The sequence below is a fragment of the Mesoplodon mirus genome (assembly GCF_964341445.2).
Source record: "Mesoplodon mirus genome assembly, chromosome: 10".
Classification (NCBI taxonomy): Eukaryota; Metazoa; Chordata; class Mammalia; order Artiodactyla; family Ziphiidae; genus Mesoplodon; species Mesoplodon mirus.
This window is the reverse complement of record NC_138986.1, coordinates 41,721,218-41,743,953: the sequence shown is the minus strand read 5'-3', so window position 1 is coordinate 41,743,953 and position 22,736 is coordinate 41,721,218. Positions and strand designations below refer to the sequence as shown.

Genomic DNA, 22,736 nt, shown 5'->3' with positions numbered 1-22,736 from the left:
GTTCACTCAGAATGGCCCCTGCAACGTAGTAAGTGCTCAATGAAAGCTAGCTAAGATTATTTCAGGATTAAAAAACTACTCTTTAAAAGATTTATTAGTTTATAATTTAGAATTCTTATGTTAAAAAAAGGGTTTTATTTTTGAATTTTGATTTAATTCAAAGGATTTCAAACTTTCAAGCTTTTTAAAAATCACAAACCCCTCACAATCCTCCAGTTACAGCCTTCTAATAATGACAGGTGCTTTTCATTCACTACGGAAAACTGATTTGTCTCTCCTTTTGAAAACAGACAACGCACCCTTAATACGTCCACATTGCTTCTATGTGTTTTAAAATACTTAAATTTAAGTCCATTTTAAAGACTAAAAGCACAAAATACATGCATCTGTATATGTGTGTGTGTGTGTTCATTTACACATTTGTTGAAACCAAATTTTTATTTGATTTTTTCTCTTCTCATATACAGGAAACTATAAACTTGAAACTAGATAACTCAATCATATTCTAGATGTCTGAGGCTAAGGGGAACTTAGGGGAACCAGATAAAAAGTTGCCAAATGTGTTCCATTAAATAACTTAAGATGCTGTGTTTATACACAAGTAAAACTGTTTCTGTGGCCAGGAAAGCTAATGGAAAGAGAGAACTTTAAAGTGAGTTTTTGTAAATGAGAAAAGACTTTCTTTCAATTGATGGAAGGCAGATATAGTCTGCCTCACATGTCTCACCAAGGAAGGTACGTGGGAAAGAAAGAGAAAGGGTGGAGAATCACCAGAGATGCAAAATAAGAAAGAAAAGAAAGAAGGAACTGGAAGACAGGAGAGGCCAGAGATCAGCGGCTGGAAACAGTCACAGACTGTAGTGAGCTTAGGGTGGATAACAGCTGTCTGGAAGGGTTTTGAGCAAAGTTATACACCAGGATTAGTTGTAAAGGTTGGCACGTGCCTTTGTGGAAAGGGTCAAGCACCGGTGAGAAATGATACAACTGACATATGTTCAATCTGTTTTAACGCATTTCCAAAGAAGTAAGTTTACCTATTGAAAGTTATATGAATTCTACTTATTAATTTCTACATAAGCCTAAGATTTCAGAGGTTATTTCATATGTTTGGAGTCATGGTGAACTGCAACATTCTGACCCCAGGCAATGCAACTCCCTACACCTCTAAATGGCAGTGGCACTCATGATTTACAGCTCAAATAAACCCTGCAAGTGTGAAAACTGCAGGAGAAAGTCACAGCAACAGCTAAGCCTTATTTGTGGAGAAGGAGGACCAAAACAAATTATACGATGTGATTTCTTACCATTTTATGCAAAGAAAATCAGGATGAAATGAATATTAAACACAACCCAGAAAGAAAAAACGAATCATAAAAGGGTAAAAGGCAATAAAAATGTTTGTGAACCCTGATGTGTAAAGTGGCAGAGCCATTTTCTTCCCAGCTAGGTGGTTCTTGAAATAGAGAAGGCACCTAGCCACTCTCTTCCCAAGCTCAACTCTAGTCCCAGACCCAGCACAGGGACCCACATGACTACCTTGTCTCTGGTGACAACTTGTTAGAACACATATGAGAACATTAGGAAAAGACTACTGTTACATGTAGAATAATGACTCATATTGTCAAAGCTATTATCTGGCCACTGGCCACGTGAGGACTGATCTACCCAGTGAATGAAGTGCTCACCAAGCCATCTGGCCTGGTACGCATCCGTGTCCACTCAGAGAAAACGGGCATGATTTTCTGATTTGTACACAGGCACTATATGGGCTGGCAGTGGCCCTGGGTTCTGTCCTCCAATGAAGTGTGCACTCAGGTCAATAAGAAGCTAATCAGTTCACAGCAGTGTAGCTTATTTTCTGAAATACCTACTTCAAAAGTTCAGTGTCAAAAAGAGCTCCCACATGTTAATTTGACTATAATTTGACTCACACTTGAACCATTTAAGGATGAAATTTATCAAGAATTATAACATATAAGGAAGTACCACAGTAATATAACAGTTATACATTTAAAATCTAAGCACACTTTCAAACCTCTCAAGCTTAAATAAAATACACTTAAATATTTTATATCATAATATACTTTACCTTGAAAGAACTCCAAAGTAATATTTTTCATTTTAGGATATATGATTAATCTTTATTATCTATACTCAAGAAAACAAAGTATATACAAAAAGACATTATCATGCAATTTAGTGTTCAAGTATACTTAGTTTATATATTTTATATTCTTAATTTTGAAAGCACACCAAAATAATACTAAGGCTATCTAAAAATCTTTGGATTCATGCTCAAGACAGTAACATAAATTATAAGCAGGAAGCCTTTATCATGCAATGCAGCATCAAAACTTACTTTGTTCTTTTTACAAATTAATAAATTAGTAGATTGCATCATACTGTCAGCTTTTATTCAGCATGAAAATTACATGGCACTTTAAAGACAGAAATGAGCAAAGCAACGTAAAATGAACTAATGTTTTATAGCTATAACTTAAAACAGCAGAGTTTAGTATACTTTATGGAAATACAAATAATATAAATTTCATTAATTCAAAATAAAAGAGAATGACAGATTTTGCATTAAATACTTCTGGTAACCTTGATCAATACTTTTATTCAACACATGCCTTTCTATAATAGTTATTACAGTATTATAGAAAGGCATGTGTTGAATAAATGAGAAGCAGTAGTTACTTCAAATTATATTTTCAAATTATGAAGCATATGGTACTAGTTTCTATACATTTGTTATAATTTTAAATCTTAAGGCTTTTTATTTTGCTGATCTTAAATAAACCAAAAAGAATATTTATTTCAGTAAAAATTTTAATCCTAATTAAAAAATGCTAACCACAGCAGTTTAGATATGAATTATATAATATATTCTACTGATCAAGGAGGTACCAGATACTTTCAAACAATTTTATTTTTTTTTTATTTATTTATTTTTTTGTGGTACGCGGGCCTCTCACTGTTGTGGCCTCTCTCGTTGCGGAGCACAGGCTCCGGACGCGCAGGCTCAGCGGCCATGGCTCACGGGCCTAGCCGCTCCGTGGCATATGGGATCTTCCCGGACCGGGGCACGAACCCGTGTCCCCTGCATTGGCAGGCGGACTCTCAACCACTGTGCCACCAGGGAAGCCCTCAAACAATTTTAAAAGCCAAACTTTGCTGATAGTGATTGCTACCTTCTGATCTCTACCACTTAAAATACTATCTTTTTGAAAATAAAGTGTTGTAAAAATTTCAAAAAGACAAAATTAAAAACATATGGATACATTTTTCTGAAGAAGGGAAAGCTTTACCTACTTCCTACAGGGCAGTTTCACAAAGATTCTGTACCTCTACAACGGTGCTTGCAGAAATCCCTCAAAATAGAAACTGAAACATCAAATCTGAGGTACTGGATATGATAGGATGTCAACACGAGATATGTCATTCATTATGTACATCCTATGTTTTTGATGCACTGTTGGGTTTTTTTCCCCCTTTAAAAAAAATCACTCTTATTACAGAAATGAAAGAATACAGAAAGTATACAAATAGTTTATCCTCAAAACAAAGTATTTCTTGAGATAGTAAATGTAATCTGTGGTTCTCAAACCTGGCTGTATGTCAGAATTATCTCTGTAGATGTTAATAAAGGTACTTGCCCAGGCCCTGATCCCTGGATATTCTGATTAAATAAGTCCGGAATTGAGCCCAGGCTACCTAACATATTTTTATTCCTACCTACCAAAGTAATAAGTGTTCATTGTGAAAAATAATTTTTTTAAATAAAGTAGTTTATAAAATGAAAGTGAAAGTCTCCTTCCTTCCCTTTTCCTTGCCAAATTCCAATCCCTAAGGGTAACCAGTTTTACCATTTTGTTATCTCCCCAGACTCTTATGACTTATTTCTCTTTTGATATAATTTCCTGTTTTGCTTTTTCTTTCTTTTTTTTTTTTTTTTACTACATTTTGTGTAAACGGGTGGATGCTTTTCACCATGTAGAGAGTACAGCTGCCATGACATGACAAAATATTGGCTATGTCTTACACACAAAAGTTACTTGGGGTCCCCAGGGCACACCTCAAGAGACCAGTGCTTAATGTCCAAAGTAGCTGGAACAGAGACCCATAGGGCTGCTGATTGGGACAGACATTCCCTATGTCTCACACAGAGAAAGAAACACTACTTCATTTGCGAAACCATGAGGGAGGGTGTCCAGACCTGCAGGTGTTGCTATGTGATGGAGTGGCTTTTCAAACACTCAAGTCTATGTAGCTCCCTTCAAGATGAGTATACTCATGGATTTGCTCAATGATGGTCAATGATTTCTCCATTAGGGAGGCCAACAAGTTTGGTTTTAGAGGTTTGTTTTTCCTTGCACGGTGACATTTCTAGGGTACACAACCCATGACATGTAGGCATGCCCCATTCTTTTCAATGACTACATATAATGTGAATGGCGGGCACTGTTTCTTGCCTCCCCAAATGCCCATCTCCCCCCTTTCCTTTCTTCCCAGTTAGCTGAACTCTTGAGTTTGTTCACGGACTGAATGGAAATCCCTATCTTCAAGATGGTACACCTCTCTCCCAGCACCAAGGAGTGAATTATGACTGGGATAAGAAAGTCACGGTAATCTAACTCTAAGGTCATATCACCCTGTTTTAGTTAATAAGCTAAAAGGAAGTATGTGGGGAATTGGGGTGGGGAAGACTTTATTTCCTGATAAAAGTAAAAAATGCTTAAGGAGAGTCTCTTGCATTAGCACAGCTGTTCAAGAACATGACAGCTGGAGCTGTAGCAGCCATGTTGCAACTATGACATGACAAACTTGGGGTCCAGAAGTTAACACATTGAGCATGGCAAAGCAGAAGTACAGAAAGTACCTGAGCACTTAATTATCTTGACAGCCTGAGCCACTGTCACCTGGGTATTCTGCTGCTTAGAGCCAAATGTATCCTAATAGACATCATTCCAAAGTATAAATACACTATAATTACTTTAATTCTTACTGATGGAAATTCAGATCATCTCACCTGGTTTTGCTATTATAAACACTGCACCCACCCCACCCCCCAAAAAACAAATGGTCTAAATGCACACACATATGAGTCTATCAGAAGGTTGTACATAACTCTCTTTTTTAAGTTTCATAGATGACTTTAATGCACAATCACAGTCAAGAACCACTGCCCCAGAATTCATAAAACAAAAGACTCCGGCTGGTTCTTTCATGATAATCTTAAAGCAATGTCTAGAGAAGTCTTTGAAGCCCTGGCCTTTTACTTGTCCTCTGCTCTCCGTTCATTTTATGAGATCACGGAGGAAAACAAAATATGTTCCTCAAGTAGTATTACCTATGGTTTTTTCTTCCTGTAGTTTTGATCAATTTATCAAGATATTGGTGAACTGTTTATCTTGTGCTTCTATGTGTTTTTGAAGGCTGTCCTATAAATCATGATTTTTCAAAAATGATTTGCTTTTTAGGGTAGAGGTTTTGTGTGAGAGGGTTCATTCATTTTTGTGAAAACAAGAAAATTAGTAAGAAAAAGCAATTTGAAAAATAGGATGTGTAAATATAATTTCGTTTTTCAATAAGTTATAGGTATGGCGTTGTGTTGAGCCAGAACACTTATTAATTTTGACAAGAAAGGCCAACACAAATTACTATAAAGTCTAAACCACATATTAATATTCAGTGCAATACTTTCAAATATATGAAGCAACATTAAAAACTGCTACCATAGGCTTAGTAGAGGACAGTAAGGACAATTTACTGCTATGTCAACAACTTACATAAATGCTCATGTAAAATGTTTGAAGGTGTCTGAATATTTTAATTCTTTCTATGCTTTTTCCTTTTTTAACCTCTAATTTGCTATTTTTGGAGAGTCTAGCTAAGAAAAGTAAACTTAAGCTTCTGAAATTATGACCATCCTGAAAAATTCTGAATTGTTCATAATTTTTTTGGTATTTTCTTTTTTTTTTTTTTTTTTTTTTGCGGTATGTGGGCCTCTCATTGTTGTGGTCTCTCCCGTTGCGAAGCACAGGCTCCGGACGCGCAGGCTCAGCAGCCATGGCTCACGGGCCCAGCCGCTCCGCGGCATGTGGGATCTTCCCGGACTGGGGCACGAACCCGTGTCCCCTGCATCGGCAGGCGGACTCTCAACCACTGCGCCACCAGGGAAGCCCTGGTATTTTCTAAGACCTATAAACTGAGTTTATTGATTAAGAACCACAGTAATGCCTAATTAATGTCCTTAAGATATTTCTGGAATATGTTTCTAATCATCCTCTCATTCTTAGTTGAAAAAAATTATAAAGCTTTTATAAAGAACAGAGGAATCAACAATCACTTGTTTTTTTTAGAACAAGACAGCATATAGTGGGAAACTTCTTGCATGGAAGGCTGGCTGAAGACAGTGTGTGGAGCGGGTGGGTAGATCTCACCCTGCTGAATGACACTGACAAGGTCACATCTTGTTTGGTTGATGACTGAGTGATGAGTTCATCCTCAATGACTACGATGTTACAAAAGAGAATTAATGAATGGGGATTTCAGTGTGTTACAAACCCCTTTTACTTATTTTGTAGGAGATGAGTCAATGTATTCTCATTTCAATTACTAATAGATTCAACTTCAGTAAGGTTGTTTTTATTTTAATGAACACCTTTTCATTTATAACTATTTAGGAAGAAGTGACTGTCGTTGCAAGTATTCTGAAGTACAATTCAACTAATTTTTGACAATACTTATTTGGGTTCTTATTTCTATCCCAATTAGCACATATGTCAAAAAATCTGGATTTATAGCAATCATGCCCAAATTCTTACTATGTTCTATGTGACTGTTTAAAAAAATTTCTAAATGTAGCCTTATTTCACCAACATTGAGATAAATATCTTTATTGCTTACTTTAAAATATATTAAAGAAGCTGGCATTAAATGTATTCATGTATTTCTAATTTTTACATAGACAGTAAAGTTGAATATAAAGAGTAGATAAAAATTTTCTTGCATAGTAGAAAGAAATTAGAAAGGTATGAGAACATGGTTTTGAAGTTATCAAAATTTCACAGGCTATCTCTAGACTCAAGACCTGGTTCCTCTAGGTCAGGAATTGGCACATTACAGTCTGTTTCTGTAGATTAACAGATTCATTCACATATTGCCTGTGGCTGCTTTCACACAATAGCAGAGTCCCATAGCTGCCACAGAAACTGCATGACCCACAGAGCCAGAAATATTTACCGTCTGGCCCTAGGCAGAAGAAGCTGGCTGACCTCTGCCCTAAGATATCAAGAAAAATATTCAAAGATCCTTAGCTCTCTGTTAACTTATTTTAAAAAAACAAGTTGGGTATGGGTTTGATGTGAAAATAAATCTCATTTTCTCTCTTCAAGTGTAAAGAAAAAAATTTTTAATGAGTATTTAAATGGAATATAACTTTGAAGCTTAATTTCTGCACATTTTAGTGTACATAAGTAGAAGAATAGCTTTGCCAATTCTTAGGAAAGGGATTTACTCCATTTGCTTTAAATCTTTTAGTAATTTTAACATTAAAATGTAAAATATGTTCTGAATCTATGAACCTGCACAACTATCTAATACTCTTAAGAAGTCAATTGATACTACTTTTTCAAAAAATAAACTAGTTTAACAAAAGAAGAAATACATTTATTTCCATTTTTATGAGAGTCAACAACTTAATAGTTTTTCAAAAATATTACTATATCTTTCAAAGTAAACATTAAAATAATGAAGTTTACGTGTGAGAGGTAAAATCTTGCTTGGCTTTAAAATAAAATACATGCTTATCAATACAATGTGGTAGATGTATGCACATACACAAATGCATGCCTGAAAGTTAGAAGCTTTTGTTACCCATATACAAAACATATCTTACTGAATGCCAAAAAGTGTATTTTTTAAAAATCATAAGTTAAAGCTTTAAAGCAGTGATGATGTTTATGCAAAACCAAAAGTGCAACATGCCCTTATGTACAAATTGTAAGTGCCGGTCACTTACATTGTTGATAGATTTATGCAAAGCTTCACCCAGAGAGTGCCTCTATGAAAAAGATCACAGGAATAAAGGGAAACATTCAGAAATCAACTAAGTGAAAGAAAGAATAAAAAGGGAGAGTAACACACAGAACATTAGTTACAATATGCTCAAGAAAAAAATAAGTTGAAAACAGTTCTGAGAAAGAAATCAGACAAAAAGAAATTTACATCATAGAGTCTAAATTATTTATAGTCCCTTAGAACAGTGTCTGATGCTTGTGGGCTGGCAGACTTACCTATGCAAGAGACCAAGGGCTAGTACAAGTAAACCAGAGGTCAGTTTAAAAGATAATGGTTACTGAAGCACCTAGAAGGAATATTACTGTTCTAAATGCCTCCCAGAAATCTGCAATATAATGCTTCAAAGCATTCCACTCAGCATTGGAGTAGGTTTTAGAAGGATTTCTCCTCTTATGAGAAATGAGCAGATGAGAACTGAAACACTAACTTGATTGACTACATAATTTGGGGGCCAGAAATAAATATGGATAATCATTGAAAATGTAAAGATTTGATAATAATCTGGTTTTATACTCAGGGGAAAGGAAGAAGAGATGCCTTCATATCTTTTCAACCCTATTTTCTAGGATATATTTGGTAAAACTATGTATGATCTAGGTTCATTTTTTAGAAGTTCATTGGAATTCTGAGTGACAAACCATTGGAAAAACACACACTCTCCCTCCCCCAAATGTGGAGAAAATGTGATTTCATTTTAAATTGCCTCACTTTTGTGCCTTCCAAGGATACAAAATGGTATTTTAAATTTATATTATTAATATAACTAGAAAAGTTCCTGTAAAATGGTTTTTACTTTGGACACTAATCAAATTTTCAGACAAAACATAATTTTCTTTCTTCCTTCATAATGTGAATATCCCTTGGTGTGTCATAAACTAAAGCTAGCTTTTATTTGATAAACAATTTTACCAAAGTTGAGAAAAACGATTAACTTTCTATTTGATTATACCATAACTTCTTAGTTTAAACTCTCATACTTTTAAATAAGTTAGTTTGTTAATTTTATTTTTTTTCTTTATGCTTTCTCATACTCATAATATGCTTTATATACTGAGACACTTAAAACTTAACTTCTCCAGACTTCACAAAACTTATGAAAATCTGAGGGATTTTTTAGTTGTTTTTTTTTTTTTTTTTTTAATCTCTTTGTATTTCTCTGAACTGATGTTCTGGCATTAGAAGTTAATGTAAAATGTATAGCATTTACTTATGAAGTAGATTTTTTCACTCTTTAAGGTATCATCGGACAAAAATATATATGTTATTTAGGATTCCTGAACTGATAGATTAGACCAATATGAAAGATCAGAGGTTCTCTGTAGGAATTCTAGATTTTAGATTTTATTTGAGAGTATATTTGAACATTTGGAATCTAAACTCATATGGTCACTAACTGTCAACATACTGTTGGCAGGCCATGGAAATATCTAAACCAAAGGCATGGTCGCTAAGCTGTGCCCTGGGGTGACTTACACCACAGACCTGGCAACAGCAATTAGAAAAGGCACAACAGTGGTGCTGGGTCACAATACCCTTATTGATGACTACATAAATGAAGTAAGATTTATTCTTTTCTTTAAAACTTTTTTATTAGAGTACTATTATATTCCAGGAAGTACAGAGTGATATAGAGAACTGAATAAGATAGTAAAACAAACATACACAAAAAATAAGAAAAAGTTCATGGTAAATATGACAAAAAAGGTTGATGTGACAGGAAATGACTAGAGGTGATACTGGGTTGATGGTAAGGAAAGATCTTTTGAAAAACGTGACATTTAAAATGGCATGATCCGATTTACATCATAAAAGATTACTTCAAGTTTGTGGAAAAAAGTGAAATTGGGGAGGCTAGATAGAAGGCTGTTATATGGTGTCTTGGACTAGTGTTTTCTAAGGGAGGTGGAAGCAGGTGGTGCTGGGATATGCTTTGGAGGTGGAATAAACAGGATTGACATTACATAAGAGATAAAGGAAAGAGAGAAAGCAAGGATGACTCCTCATCCTTTGAGCAAAAAGCAGTGCCAAGAAGCAAAGATGATGGGATGGAGATTGAGAATCAATACTTCTGAGAGACTGAGAATCAATACTTTTGAGTCAGACATGCTAAGCCTGAGATGCCAATGAGACAACCAAGTGACTAAATTTAGGTGAAGACATCAAGGCTGGAGATCTAACTTTGGAAGTCACTGACATACAGATGGTGTTTAAACCACAAAACTGGATGAGATCCCCCAAGTAAATGTTTGCTTGAAAGAATATTGGATGAACTAAAAATCTGTATGCAAAAATATTATTTGGCAATATTCTATATAAGCAAGATCCATGCTAATAAAAATCAATGCCCTATATAATAGTCAATTTGTTTTAAAGCATCTTAAGCTACTTGTTAGTTTTTGAGATGAGTGAAAAGGGCCTCAAGAGGTCCTCTTCAGCTCATTGAGAGCACTTGGATACTTCAGCATAGAAGGCTTACTAATATGTTTCAGCATTTCTAGTCTTGAAGGACGAATATAATAAGACTTTCAGCTAAGTGAGGAAGAAAACTGAAAATAACTAAAAATTGCTGCACTTAATTAGAAATTTACAGCTTTGTACATAAGAAACTGTGCTCTTAGGAGTAATCTCATTGTTCAAAACCTCAGTTTATTCATTTAGAAAATAGCACAGGTTTTTTACATGTTTGTAGTTTACAAACATATTGGTATATAACTATTGAAATTCACTGAATTACAAGCTTTTAGAGGACCCTGCCTTGTTCATATTTTGTATCCAAAATGCCAAACTTGGTACCTGGCAAAGAGTAAGTGGTCAATAAACGTTTACTAAAAGACTAGATGAATGATATGGACTTCTATTATTGAGTTAGTTCTTACTACTCTCTGCCTTTTCCCCTTCCCCACAGTAACATAAGCAGTAATGAGAAACTTCTAGATAACGAAAAAGAAAGAAATTATTTAGAAAAAATATGTATATCTTGCATAAATCCTGTTGACAAAAGCCAACAGAATCTAAGACTTAGAAATGTAACCCTTCAGAGAAATGAACTAATGAGTATATTAAATATTTGTTCAGAAAATATTCATCTGAACAAAGACAGACTGCCAAGAGGGAAGCAACATACACTGAATGGCACCTATCTTGCCCTACTCTATTTTGTTCTCCATACTGCAGTCAGAGTTTTGAAATTTCAATATTTGAATGTGTCACGCTCCTGATTAAAACCTTTCAGTAGCTCCTCATTGCCCTTTAAAGTCTCAACAAGGCAAACAAGATCCGACCCTGCCTACCTCTACCACCTTCCTAGCTCTCTATCCCCCAGAACAAAGGTATTTGGGGGCAGGCTGAGGGCCTCTGCACATACTTCCCCCTCTCCCCAGATTGCTGTTCTCCTTCTCCTCTTGGCCTGACTACTGCTTCTCTTCCAGGTCTCAGGTAAAGGATCCCCTACTCGAGAAGCCTTCCCCAAGTTCCCAGACTATGGTAGGTCCTCATGGTACATACACTTGTGTCCCATGGTTGTAATGAATTAATGTGTCACACTGTTATTTCTATTTGCCTTCTTTTCTAGATTATAAGCAATGAGAAGGCAGAGATCATTACAACCCCATCACTGGTCTGACACAGTGCCTGGCATATCAGAAGCACTGAATTTTTGACATATGTCAAAATGTCATCAAATGCCAACAGATAGAATAAAATTTTCATTACTAACAAAAGAAATGTCATTTGTTAAATTTCTAAATTCCTTGAAGCAATATCTACACTAATCTTATGTTGCAATTCAAGTAAAATATGTTAGATCTTAATAAAATGTTCCAAAATTAAATATTTAATATATAATACTGTAATTTCTTAAATTATGTAAAGCTTTTTCTAATATTAATTTCAAATATACTAATATCTAGAGAAAAGCAACCAATAAACCTAAGATTAGAAGTAGGAATCACAACTTTAATAATTCTCCTGAAGCAAAAAATAGAAGAAAAAGTCATGAACCACTGTTTAATATTTTAACTAAATTAAGTAATAACTGGCTTTTAAATGAAATTAAGGTAGAGAAAATCTAATATGTTAGGTAATCTTAACACTTCTCAGAGACTACGTCTTTAAATAACTTTATAATCCTACATCCATTGAATGCCTTCATATCCAAAATATTTTAATTCTTTTTAGTATCTTGCCATAGGAAACAGAGATAGATTAAATTGATTTATTACTACAATGCCATCTAGAAGTTCTTAAGTATTTTTCAGGTGTGTTCTGGGCCCTAGTACCCCTGAAGGCACAAACTGTTCTACATTTCATCACAGTCCTACTATAGTATTTTGCAGAACAGATAAACACACACACTCAGTACACATTAAAACTACCCAGTATTTTAACATCTCTTTTAAAGTTAGGTATAGATATCATAGTTTCATCTCTTCACTCTCTTCTCCTAAAGATGTCAATATAAAAACTGGACAGACTTAAATTTGCAAAAGGGACTTTTTGGCAGGGAAAAGAAAATTAAATATTTTTTGATTTGCAAATTAATTCAGAAAGCAATTTAGTACTACTTATTTTAGAAGAAAAAAACTCAAGCAGAAAAATAACATAGGTCTGATAAAAGAGGATATATAACATAGTTGAAGTAAGAATGTCATTAATTTTTTTGACTGAAGAAAAATTTAAAACTTCCATATTTACTAAGGAAAACATTGCAAATTAACTTTGAATCCAGGAACTGAAGTAGGAACAATGAAGTATAATGGATGTTGGTTGGTTTTTGGTAGACCTTAATTCCATTCCACATTTTCTGAGAAAGCAAAATTGAGCCATGGCTGCTATTCCCACTCTCTGTTCTAGCTGGCTTTTCTCTTTTCTCCATGTTATTTCCCTTCGTCTTCCTGCTTCTTCTTCCTTTGACTTCCCTCTTCCTTACCCAAGTCCTCTATTTTCCCAGGGTTCAGGCTGGATCTCTGACGTTTCTTTTACATAGTTCCTGCCCTCCTAATTTCTAGGGAGAGGATTCTGAACCTTCAGGGTCAGCTTCACTGATCTCCTGGCACTGCTTAGGGCTTCCGTCAAGGTCATGGTTCGAATTAGCTGAGAAGAGATGATTATTTCAAGTCCTTTTCTAGTCCATCTACCTCAGAATCTGCTTGCAGCTATTCTTCCATTAAAAGGTAGTAGTGTTACTCATTTAAAATGGGCATAAAACTGATGAAAATATAATCTTTTTTCAATAGACAGAAATATGATTTCTAAAGAGAGAGAATTCCTTTCTTCCTAACATAAAACTTCTTAAAGAGTTAAGAGAGAGAGCCCGCAGCATGAGTCCTGAGCTTATAGTGCCAAATTTACTCCAAATTTTGCGTTCTAAGTAGTCTAGACCAGTGCTAATAGAATTATAATTCAGAGCCACATATGTAATTTTAATTTTTTAGTAGCCATATTAAAAAGAAAGTAAAATTATTTTGAGGCATATATGTAACCCAATATATCCCAAATACTAGCATCTCAACATGAAATTATATAAAAAGTACTAGTGAGACATTCCATATTCTTTTTTTATACTAAAATTTTGAAACCCGGTATAAATTTTACACTGACATCTCAATTTGGATGAAGTTCATTTCAAGTGCTGAACAGTCATAGGTGGCCTGTCACTACCATTTTAGACAGCACTAGTCTAGAAATCAGAAAGCGGTCTCCAACAGCCTTAAGAAACTGGCTTTTCAGTCACTCTTGATCAAAAGCACTGATTTTAATGCTCTGTTTCTTATTCATGTCATTGTTCTTTCCTACTGAGTGTGACAAATGCCAAAATATCCTGGGACTGTAGAATCAATACGTCTAAAACCAAACTTACCACCTCAGCCCCCTTCAATGAAGTAGTTTGTCGTGATCTCCCTGTCTCAGATGATGATCTTCTTTTCATTATCCTGGTTTCAAATCCTGGGTCAGTTTTAACATTTCCTTCTCCTTTACCAAAGTATTCCATCAAATTACATGATTTGTTCCTTTACAATTTCTCTGGTAATTCTCAGTGAAATAAACTTGACTCAGGTCCTATTTGGGTAGAATTATTTGTACTTTATATATTTGATAACTTCCTCTTTGGATGCCGTGCCTCAGTTTTTCTTTATTCAACAACTACTGAGGGCTTACTACATGCCAGGCACAGCTTAAGCTGCCGGGGATGCAGCAGTGAACAATACAGATAAAGATCCAGCTCTCATGGAACTACATTCTAATAGGGAAGAGAATCAACATGATGCTATGTGGTAACAAGTGTTCTGAAGAAACACAAAGCAGAATAAGAAGACAGAGAGTGACAGAGGGTGCTCTTTAAAGTGGTCAAGGAAGATCTTTTTGAGGAGTTAAGATCTGAGCAGAGAATTGAACAAATTGAGGCACAAGCTATGTAGATCTGGGGAAAGAGGATTCCGTTTGGAGGGACCGGCAGATGCAGAGGCCCTGAGGTGGATTAAGCTTGGTGTGTGTGGCCCAGAAACTCCAAGTAGTCCAGTATGACTGTAAAAAAGGAAGGGAGAAAGTGGCAGAAGATGACACTGGCAATGCAGCCAGAGGCCAAATCACAAGGTCCGAATCACAGGGCTACTGCAGGCCATAATAAGAGTGTGGATTGTGTTCTAAACGCGATGCGAAGCCACTGGTGGATTTGAAGAAGAATAACTTCATCCAACTTCATGTTTTAAGAGCACCACTTTGGCCGGTTGGAAAGCAATTTGTAGGTAGGTAAGAGGAGAAGCAGGGACACCAAATGTAGGTTCCAGGTGCGGTGCAGAAGAGAACTGCAAATGGCTTGGCCTGGGCTGGTAGTGCAGGAAGTGGTGAGAGACGGGCAGATCCGGGATTACTTACTCTGAAGGTAGAGAGCAGGAAGTGCTGACAGGCTGGCTGTTCAGCATGAGAGAGGAGGCTGAGCAGTAAGGAATGGCAGGGGTCTAGGAGGGGCGGGCTGCCTTAGGCTGGCATGGCAGAGGGGTGCATGGCACGCATTCAAGAGTTCTGCTTCAGACACTTTAACTTAGGGATTTATATCGAGATGTCTCCGTTTCATCCTCACTTCAACATCACAGCCGTATTAAGCTAACATAAAAATTTCAGCATGTTATTCCTCTGTCCACAAACCTTTGATAGAATCTCACAGCTTATTGAGCGAACTTTGAACTCCCAAGCCTAGAAGTAAAGTTTTTCACAATGATCTCTCTCCCCAACTGTCCTCTTATTTGTCTGTATTCCTCACAGTGCCTGGGAAATAAGAGTATATTCAACTAAATGTTTGGTAAATGAATACAAATATTTGTGTTCATCCTTCACCTTATTCTCGAGTCACACTAAGGCTGACCTCCTCCATGAACTCTTTCCCAGTCGCACTGGTTATACTACTCTTTCTCTACTCTCCTACCCAGCAGCATGCTGGTAAATGTTTACCGGCTCTCTGAAACACAAAGCCCTCATCTGTAGCACGTGCTGTATGTGTGATGTAAACACTCCCACCACGGATGACTGCAAGCCACCGCCGTGATGACCCTGAATATGAAGCCGAGAAGGCATGTGCACAACCAGCTGGGTGAGCTGGGAGAGCTGCTGCACCACTGCTCCTACAGTACGAACTGTCCAGACCATTTATAAAGTCGCTTACTACACAGTGACGTTTACTGTAGGTATCTGTATACAGATCTGTCCCCTATTACACTGTAAATGTGTGGAGAGTAAAAACTGTGTCATATACGTCGCTATAACCAGCTAAATGACCTTGGGGCCTCAAAGTTCAAAATGGAAAGTCACACATAAACTACAAAATTCCATAATTTTATGCCTGAATGATCTGTGTGTCTCTCAAATTTCTCAGTCCACTGATCTGAATGAGGGCATTGGAATATGAAGTCATATTGGTCCCAAAATTAAATCTGCCTTGAAAAAGGTAAAATAAAGAAATAAATGATGACAGTTTAGGATCACAAATAGAAAATATGATCACAGGGGAATCTAAATAATCGCTTTTCTTTAGACTGAGTTGAAAAATAACGATGTAGTTCTTTTGCTTTCAAGGAATTCAAATGTACGCACTGATCAGCCCAGGAAGAATAATTAGTTTTGCACTAAAGTGTAATCATTGAATAGAAAAAAAAGAACACAATGAAATATTAAAAGAAAACTAAAAGATATAAAATTAGGCTCTGATTGGAGCACAGAATGAAAATAATACCTTTTGGAACTTTTCATAAAGTAAAAAACATCTGATTAAAGAAAAATGAAATTCTTATGCTTTTCTATGCCCATTTTTCTGATACGTAGGCTATGAGGGTTAGTTTAAATCAAATTTAACTCTCAAGAGTTTAAATTCATGTGAAAGAGAAATTACTTCTTCTTTGCTCTAAGTAGGATGAAATACATGTAAGCTAAGGCACAAAAGTTAGACTTGTGTTCAGTTCAATCAGAAATAATTGAAATACATGAAAATGCAGATCTTCTGATACCTTTCATAACATACGCTTCTGCCTAGGCCCTGGCTGTTTCCCATTCTATTCTCTACTCTTACTTCCTTAATGTCACGAAGCCAGGTCTGTTTTCCCTAAGTGCGGAGGGGTGCAGGCTGTGCTGGGTGAATAGAGTGGAATGGCTGTAGGGCTCAGGGTCGGGGGTGGAAGGTTTGAGGAGCTGGGCTGAGCAGGAGTCAGGCAAGTGGAAAGTGGTGGAGCAGGTGTCAGAGCACAGCCTCTAGGAAACTATCAGAAAGAATCAAGAGAACAAGATCCAAAGAGCCAGGAAGGGTCTTCTTTCCAAAACAAAGTTCCATTAAAAAATTGCTGACTTGCTAGAACTGTTGTCATCTCATACGTCTACAAAGAGTGAAACCTCGAACATAATACCCACTTTCACTTTAACGTGAAATCCTTTGTTTAGTTGTTTTCTTAACTTTCTTCAGGTAGACAATCATGGATGCAACAGCTATTTGCCAGCTTATCTACGGTAATGTGTGTGCCCTACATATTTTAGAAGTGGCAAGAAAGGAAGATACTATAATTTTGGAAATGGCCTGAAGCAGCACAGAACAGTTTTACCTTTGGAGGCAATTAATTCTTGCTTATCTTGATATTTATGGTTAATCTGCTTTGAAAACTGATTTAAAAATTATTTCTATCAAGCTAGCAAAAATTGGAGCCACATGTAATAGACCTCGAACAAGATGCAAAGCTTTATGTCCCCTGGGGAATGAACAATGTAGACTAGGTATCCAAAAAAAAAAAAAGACAAGACAAGAAAAGAATATCAGAGAAGAATGGATGAAATCTGACAATTTAATATAAGGAAGAGTAAATGAATAATGAATAAAATAATTTGATAGAAAACAGGTGGGAAAAGTGGTGGGCCCTCTTTACAGTGTCAAATCTAGCCAGAAAATGTCTATGTCTATACTTCCTGACTGAAAAACAAGGCGGACTTTTAAGGATGTTTTCCATTTTTATCATGTAGTTGAATTATATGATAAAATTAAATCTTCCAAAGTAAAGAACATCATAGAGGAGTAGTACCACTCTACCCAGTAAAACTTGTCCTTCTAGATCCCGAAGTAGAAATGTAATGTAAGTATACAGAAGGTAACTAATAAGCAATGCTAACATGCTGATCAACTTCTAATGAGAGTTGTTGTTTTCTTATTTTTGTTTCAAAGGTTTCAGATTTATTTATTCACGAAAGCTCATAAATATTCATGTAGGTATACTCCCTTTCCAGAGTAACATTATAAGTTATTATGAAATACCAGTCACAAATTGGCAGGCTCAAAGTACTCTTGAAAGACACTGCACGTATGTACCTATGTAATAAATAATCTTACAAAAAGCTTGCCCTGTTTATTTTGAAATTCATCATGATCACAATAGAAAGATAATAGTGGATTTCTGGCACTAAATTGCTGAGCTGCTTCTTGTCCAAGTTCTGCACTTGCTTATCAAGTGGTGACTCATGCAGTCAGTCCTATTTAATTACTGGCTTTGCAGGAGACTGTTAAGAATTCATAAATTTAGAAGTTGTGTAAATGAGTGAAAATGTGCAAATTCTTTTAATTATAGTTATAAATGTTCTGGAAATAACAAGCCTGACATAAGAAGATAGATTTAGAAAACCACCTTTCATTTATGTCATTTTGAAGCATAAGAGGCAACTTCCTGTTGGTGGGAAAGTAAATTACTCACTTCTGGTAAGTGGCTTTAGGAAATCAGAATAACATCTAATAAATTTTACCTTCCACTGCCCAAATGGTATCTAATGGCTTGGAAAAAGATGTTATACTTGCAAAAAATAAAAGTTTTCCATTTAAAATCTTTAATGCATTCATTTCAACTATTAAACCAAAAAAACTGTAAGTGCTTCTCAGCATTTAGGACTGCAGATGTAACATAATTATTTAGCACACGGTTTCATAAGTTTATGTCTCCTTGATTTTATACATTTAAAAAATTTTAAGTTTGCCCCATGAAAAATGACAAAATACGGTGAATTAACATACAATGTTTTATATTTCTGTAGCTAGAGAATGTCAAGGAAAATGAACCTCCATAATCTACAGACTATTAATTACCTGGTTTAAGAGATCTTCTACTTTTTTCTGCCATGAATCCCTGGCTGCATTTTTCTCTCGCTCTTTTAACTGCAAAAGTTGAGACATTGCTGACTTTTTATCCTCTTCATGTTGAAGCCTTAACTCTTCGCGAAGCTTAGAACACTCTTGTCTAAAATAGAACAAATGCACTTAATTTGTGAAGAGAATTATTCCTCTCAATAACTGCAGTATAGTTGCTTGCAGGTTTTCTAAGCATTTAATTAATCCTCCTCAAAAGCCAACTCAGAATAAGAGGTGATTATTTCATAGTTAAGGATCATAAAGTAAATTGGTAACTTATCCAAGATCATTTATTTATCAAATTATTAACAGCAGAATAGGTACTACAGCAATAAGTCCTCTGACTTCAGGTGAGTACTCTTCCTATGTTATAGTCCAGGAAATGAAATGAAAAGTAATCTATATTTAAGCAGAAAATGAGAATTCCAATTTCTCTACAATTAATCATGGGAAAAATTCATTAAAAATGCTGCTACTACAGCTTCAAGAATGAGACAATATAAGCCATATGACAGAAAACCATTTTCTGCACGTCTGTATAGATAAGATTACATTACTGAGCAAAGAATGTACCTAAGGTTTTCAGTCCATTTTATCTCTAAGTCATGGGCCATTTTGTCCACTCTCAGTTTCTCCTCTTCTTTCATGGCAGCAAGTGTTTCTTCATGCTGTTGCCTTTCTTGTTCTAGCTCACTCTGAAGAATAAAAACTTTTCAATGAAGACTAGCCTTCAAAAGCAAAGTCACTGTTGCTTATTTCAAATAACAGAGTGCTTGCATTATAACTTTTAAATTCTACAGCACAATAATTGATAGTGCTATCTATGACAATTACTTGAGATTTTCTGACAATAAAATCATGGTACCCATTTAATATTTTAAATGCCCTTGTGCAAACTATATTTCATTAAGGCTTATAAGTTTGCAAATTATTTTAATAGTTTAAAGTCAGCATTAAATGAATAATCTTAACTAAATTTTCCGTATCATAGGTATCTAAGGATTCAATTATCTTCACCTGTACACACATTACATAGGCAGATACGCTGTTAAAATTCATTCCCATTCATATCAAAAGTATGCTATCTACAAAGCTTAAGCATTATCGTTGTATCTCACTGACATGAGTAAAATAATCATGGGAAATTTAGGCTTCTATTTTCATCCTGTAACTTCAAACCGGTGGTCCATGGGTTTAGTGTTATTATGATATATATGAAATCTCTGTAGAGTAGCATAAATCAAGTGGTTTTCTGGAGCTTGGGGCTGGATATGACCTGTTTGGACAACACTGGCAACCATCGATCCCTGCCAGCAGTGTCTGCTCTTAGGGTACACTGGAAAAGGAAGAGATGATGGTCCATCCTTCTGTTAACACAACGACCCTTCCTGGATCACCCACGTGCTAGCAGCACATTGCAGCACTGTTGAGGGGCGTATCCAGACTGATGGGAAAGTAGCAGGTCAGGGCTGAAACTGTTGACCTGGCTAGTAAGCAGTAAGTATTGAAACCTGAATTCAGCCATCTTAGCCAACTGTCATTTTCACTAAGTACTCTGCCTCTAAGAATCATTTTTTTCCACCAAAGACAGTGTTGAATGGAGTAGAATTTCTCAAAGAGTATTTCTTGTACTGAATGCAAAGCACTTTATTAGACATTATTCGGGTGGGAAAAGAAGTAAAGAAAACACTTGCTCTTAAGCAGCTTACTCAAAGTTATGGTAAACTGTGATGCAGCACCTATATTTTCTCAATTAAATTTGTCCAGCAGAACAGAAAATGAACAGTTGATAAGGTTTTGCTTAAGTTTTTTATTATGTTCTACTATTTGATAGAAGAACAATGTAAATATGAGCAAGGAACTTAAAGAAATGAAACTGAACCCAATTCTAAGCTAAAAAAATCAAATTTGAAGGCAACATTTACTGAGTGCTTACTATCTTGCTAAGCACTGTGCTGTAATGGTTTACCTCAGTCAATTATGGCAATAGCAGGGTGACGTGCATTAGCATCCCCCGCCTCTCCTGCATTGTGTGAAGAAATTAAGACTGAGAAAAAGTAACTTGCCCAAAGTTACACACTAAGTGATAGATCCAGAATTCACACCCAACCAATCTGACTTCAGAGCCCACACCTTAACCATCTCTCTGAAAGAAAAAATAATAAATCTCTAGCTACTGTCCCCCGAGTTGTATGGTTCATTTCTCTACCTTCTAATGCAGTCTACATATTTGCTCTGCTTCATGACCCTGAAGAGGAAAGACAAATCTTTTCCAAAATCTGTAGGTCACAGAGAATCACTTAGTTGCTATACATGAATGAGAGTTCAACTCTTACCAGTAAAAGAACTGTGCATACTAAGTGTTAACGGATTGAATCGTGTTTCCAAAAAGATACGTAGAAGTCCTAACATCCCAGTTCCTCAGAACGTGATGCTATTTGGAAGCAGGGTCAGTGAAGATGTAATTAGGTAAGATGGGGCCATGCTGAAATAGGGTAAGCCCGTAATCCAGTATGACTTGTGTCCTTACAAGAAGATCTGAGGACACAGTTTGAAAAAGGCCATGCAAAGACAGAGAAAAGATTGAAGTTGTTCTGCTACAAGCCAAGGAATGCCTGGGGCTACCAGGAGCTGGAAAAGGCAAGGAAGGATCCTCCCTTAGAGGTCTAAAAGGGAGAACGGCCCTGATAACACCTTGATTTTGAACTTTCAATCTTCAGAACTGTGAGAGAATAAATTTCTGTTGTTTTAAGCCACCTTGTTTGTAGTACTTTGTTATGGCAGTCCTAGGAAACTAATAATAATTCTATATAAATGTGATGTTTGTAATAAACTTTAAGCAAAGTAAATTATATTTTTACCTTGCTGATATTTAGATTATAACAGGATAATGACATTACCTCAGCATTTAATAGAGCATCCTTGATCTCCTTCAGCCTGCCTTTAGTCAAGTCCAGCTCATTTTGAAGTCTTTCCTGGGAGTCCTGAAGACTAGCAATGAGTCCTTCTGCAGAGCCAAGCCCTTGTTCACTTTTGCTTACCATTTCTTGGAGGTGGCCAATCTGGAAGTAAATACAGTACTTTTAATACACCTCAGTGTAATCGACTAGCAAACAGTCACGTTTGTTTTCTTAAAGTCTTTTCTTTAGATGTAATTTTACTGATGGATCTTTCTTGATGAATTTGGAAGAAGCACTCAACCATGATAGTCTTCATCTGTTGTTTTTTGAAAAGACCTCCATATTTATGATTTCCCTTTGTCATGGCAACCATGTAAATACAAGGATACCTCAAGCTCCTGTGAATTCCTGGTTCTATCATATAATCAAATACTTATAAAAAAGAATTGAAGATAAAGATCATACCCAAGATTGAGAAAAAAAGGATCTTTTAGATAAAAATATTTTTAAAACTGCTCTTTAAAATTGAATCACTTATATTTCATTTGAGCCCTGTTCTCCATCTATTTATAAAAGTGGTAGATTTAGGTCAATATTGATAAGCTGGTAAATGTAGCTTAAATTAGGATATGTTGTGATCTCTATGTTTCCATAAAAAATGTGTGTCTTGAAATTGTTAAGAGTTGAATTTACACACTCTTGAAATTAGGAGCTAATAGACAATTTCTTGATTAAGCAGACCTCAAGTAATGAGAACTATTATAAAATCAGTAAATGAAATACTTTAAATTATCTAGGAAAATATTACAAAGTAAAAATCTCATTTTTATACAACAGCCAAGCTTACCAAAACTCTACAGAAATGACAACTGGTAATTAAAAAATAATACCTGAATATTTCTCACTGTAAATACAGACATCACAAAGAAAACTGAAAATCCTTCTTTAATCCCCTCTCTGACCTGAAATCCCCTGCCCCCAACTTCCTGTCTCCTTTCCATGCAGATATATGCACATGCTGAACAATTCCAGTGATGGTAGCATTTTATCTTGTTAGTATCTTTAAAGGGATGCCAACCTCATAAAATGAGCTGGGAGCTTCCATTTTG

General features: G+C 35.8%; 1 protein-coding gene across 4 annotated transcripts in view; it reads right to left on the bottom strand.

Moving 5' to 3' along the window:
- Positions 1-22,736, bottom strand: part of FAM184A (family with sequence similarity 184 member A) — a 180,187-nt gene that overhangs the window by 22,549 nt on the left and 134,902 nt on the right. For all 4 annotated transcript variants that reach the window (XM_082633921.1, XM_082633920.1, XM_082633923.1 and 1 more), the window contains exons 7-9: positions 21,628-21,789; positions 19,301-19,422; positions 18,686-18,836 (exon numbers count right to left, since the gene is read on the bottom strand). In XM_082633921.1, coding sequence (XP_082490047.1) covers positions 18,686-18,836; positions 19,301-19,422; positions 21,628-21,789 — 435 coding nt within the window. The remainder of the gene's footprint in view (positions 1-18,685; positions 18,837-19,300; positions 19,423-21,627; positions 21,790-22,736) is intronic.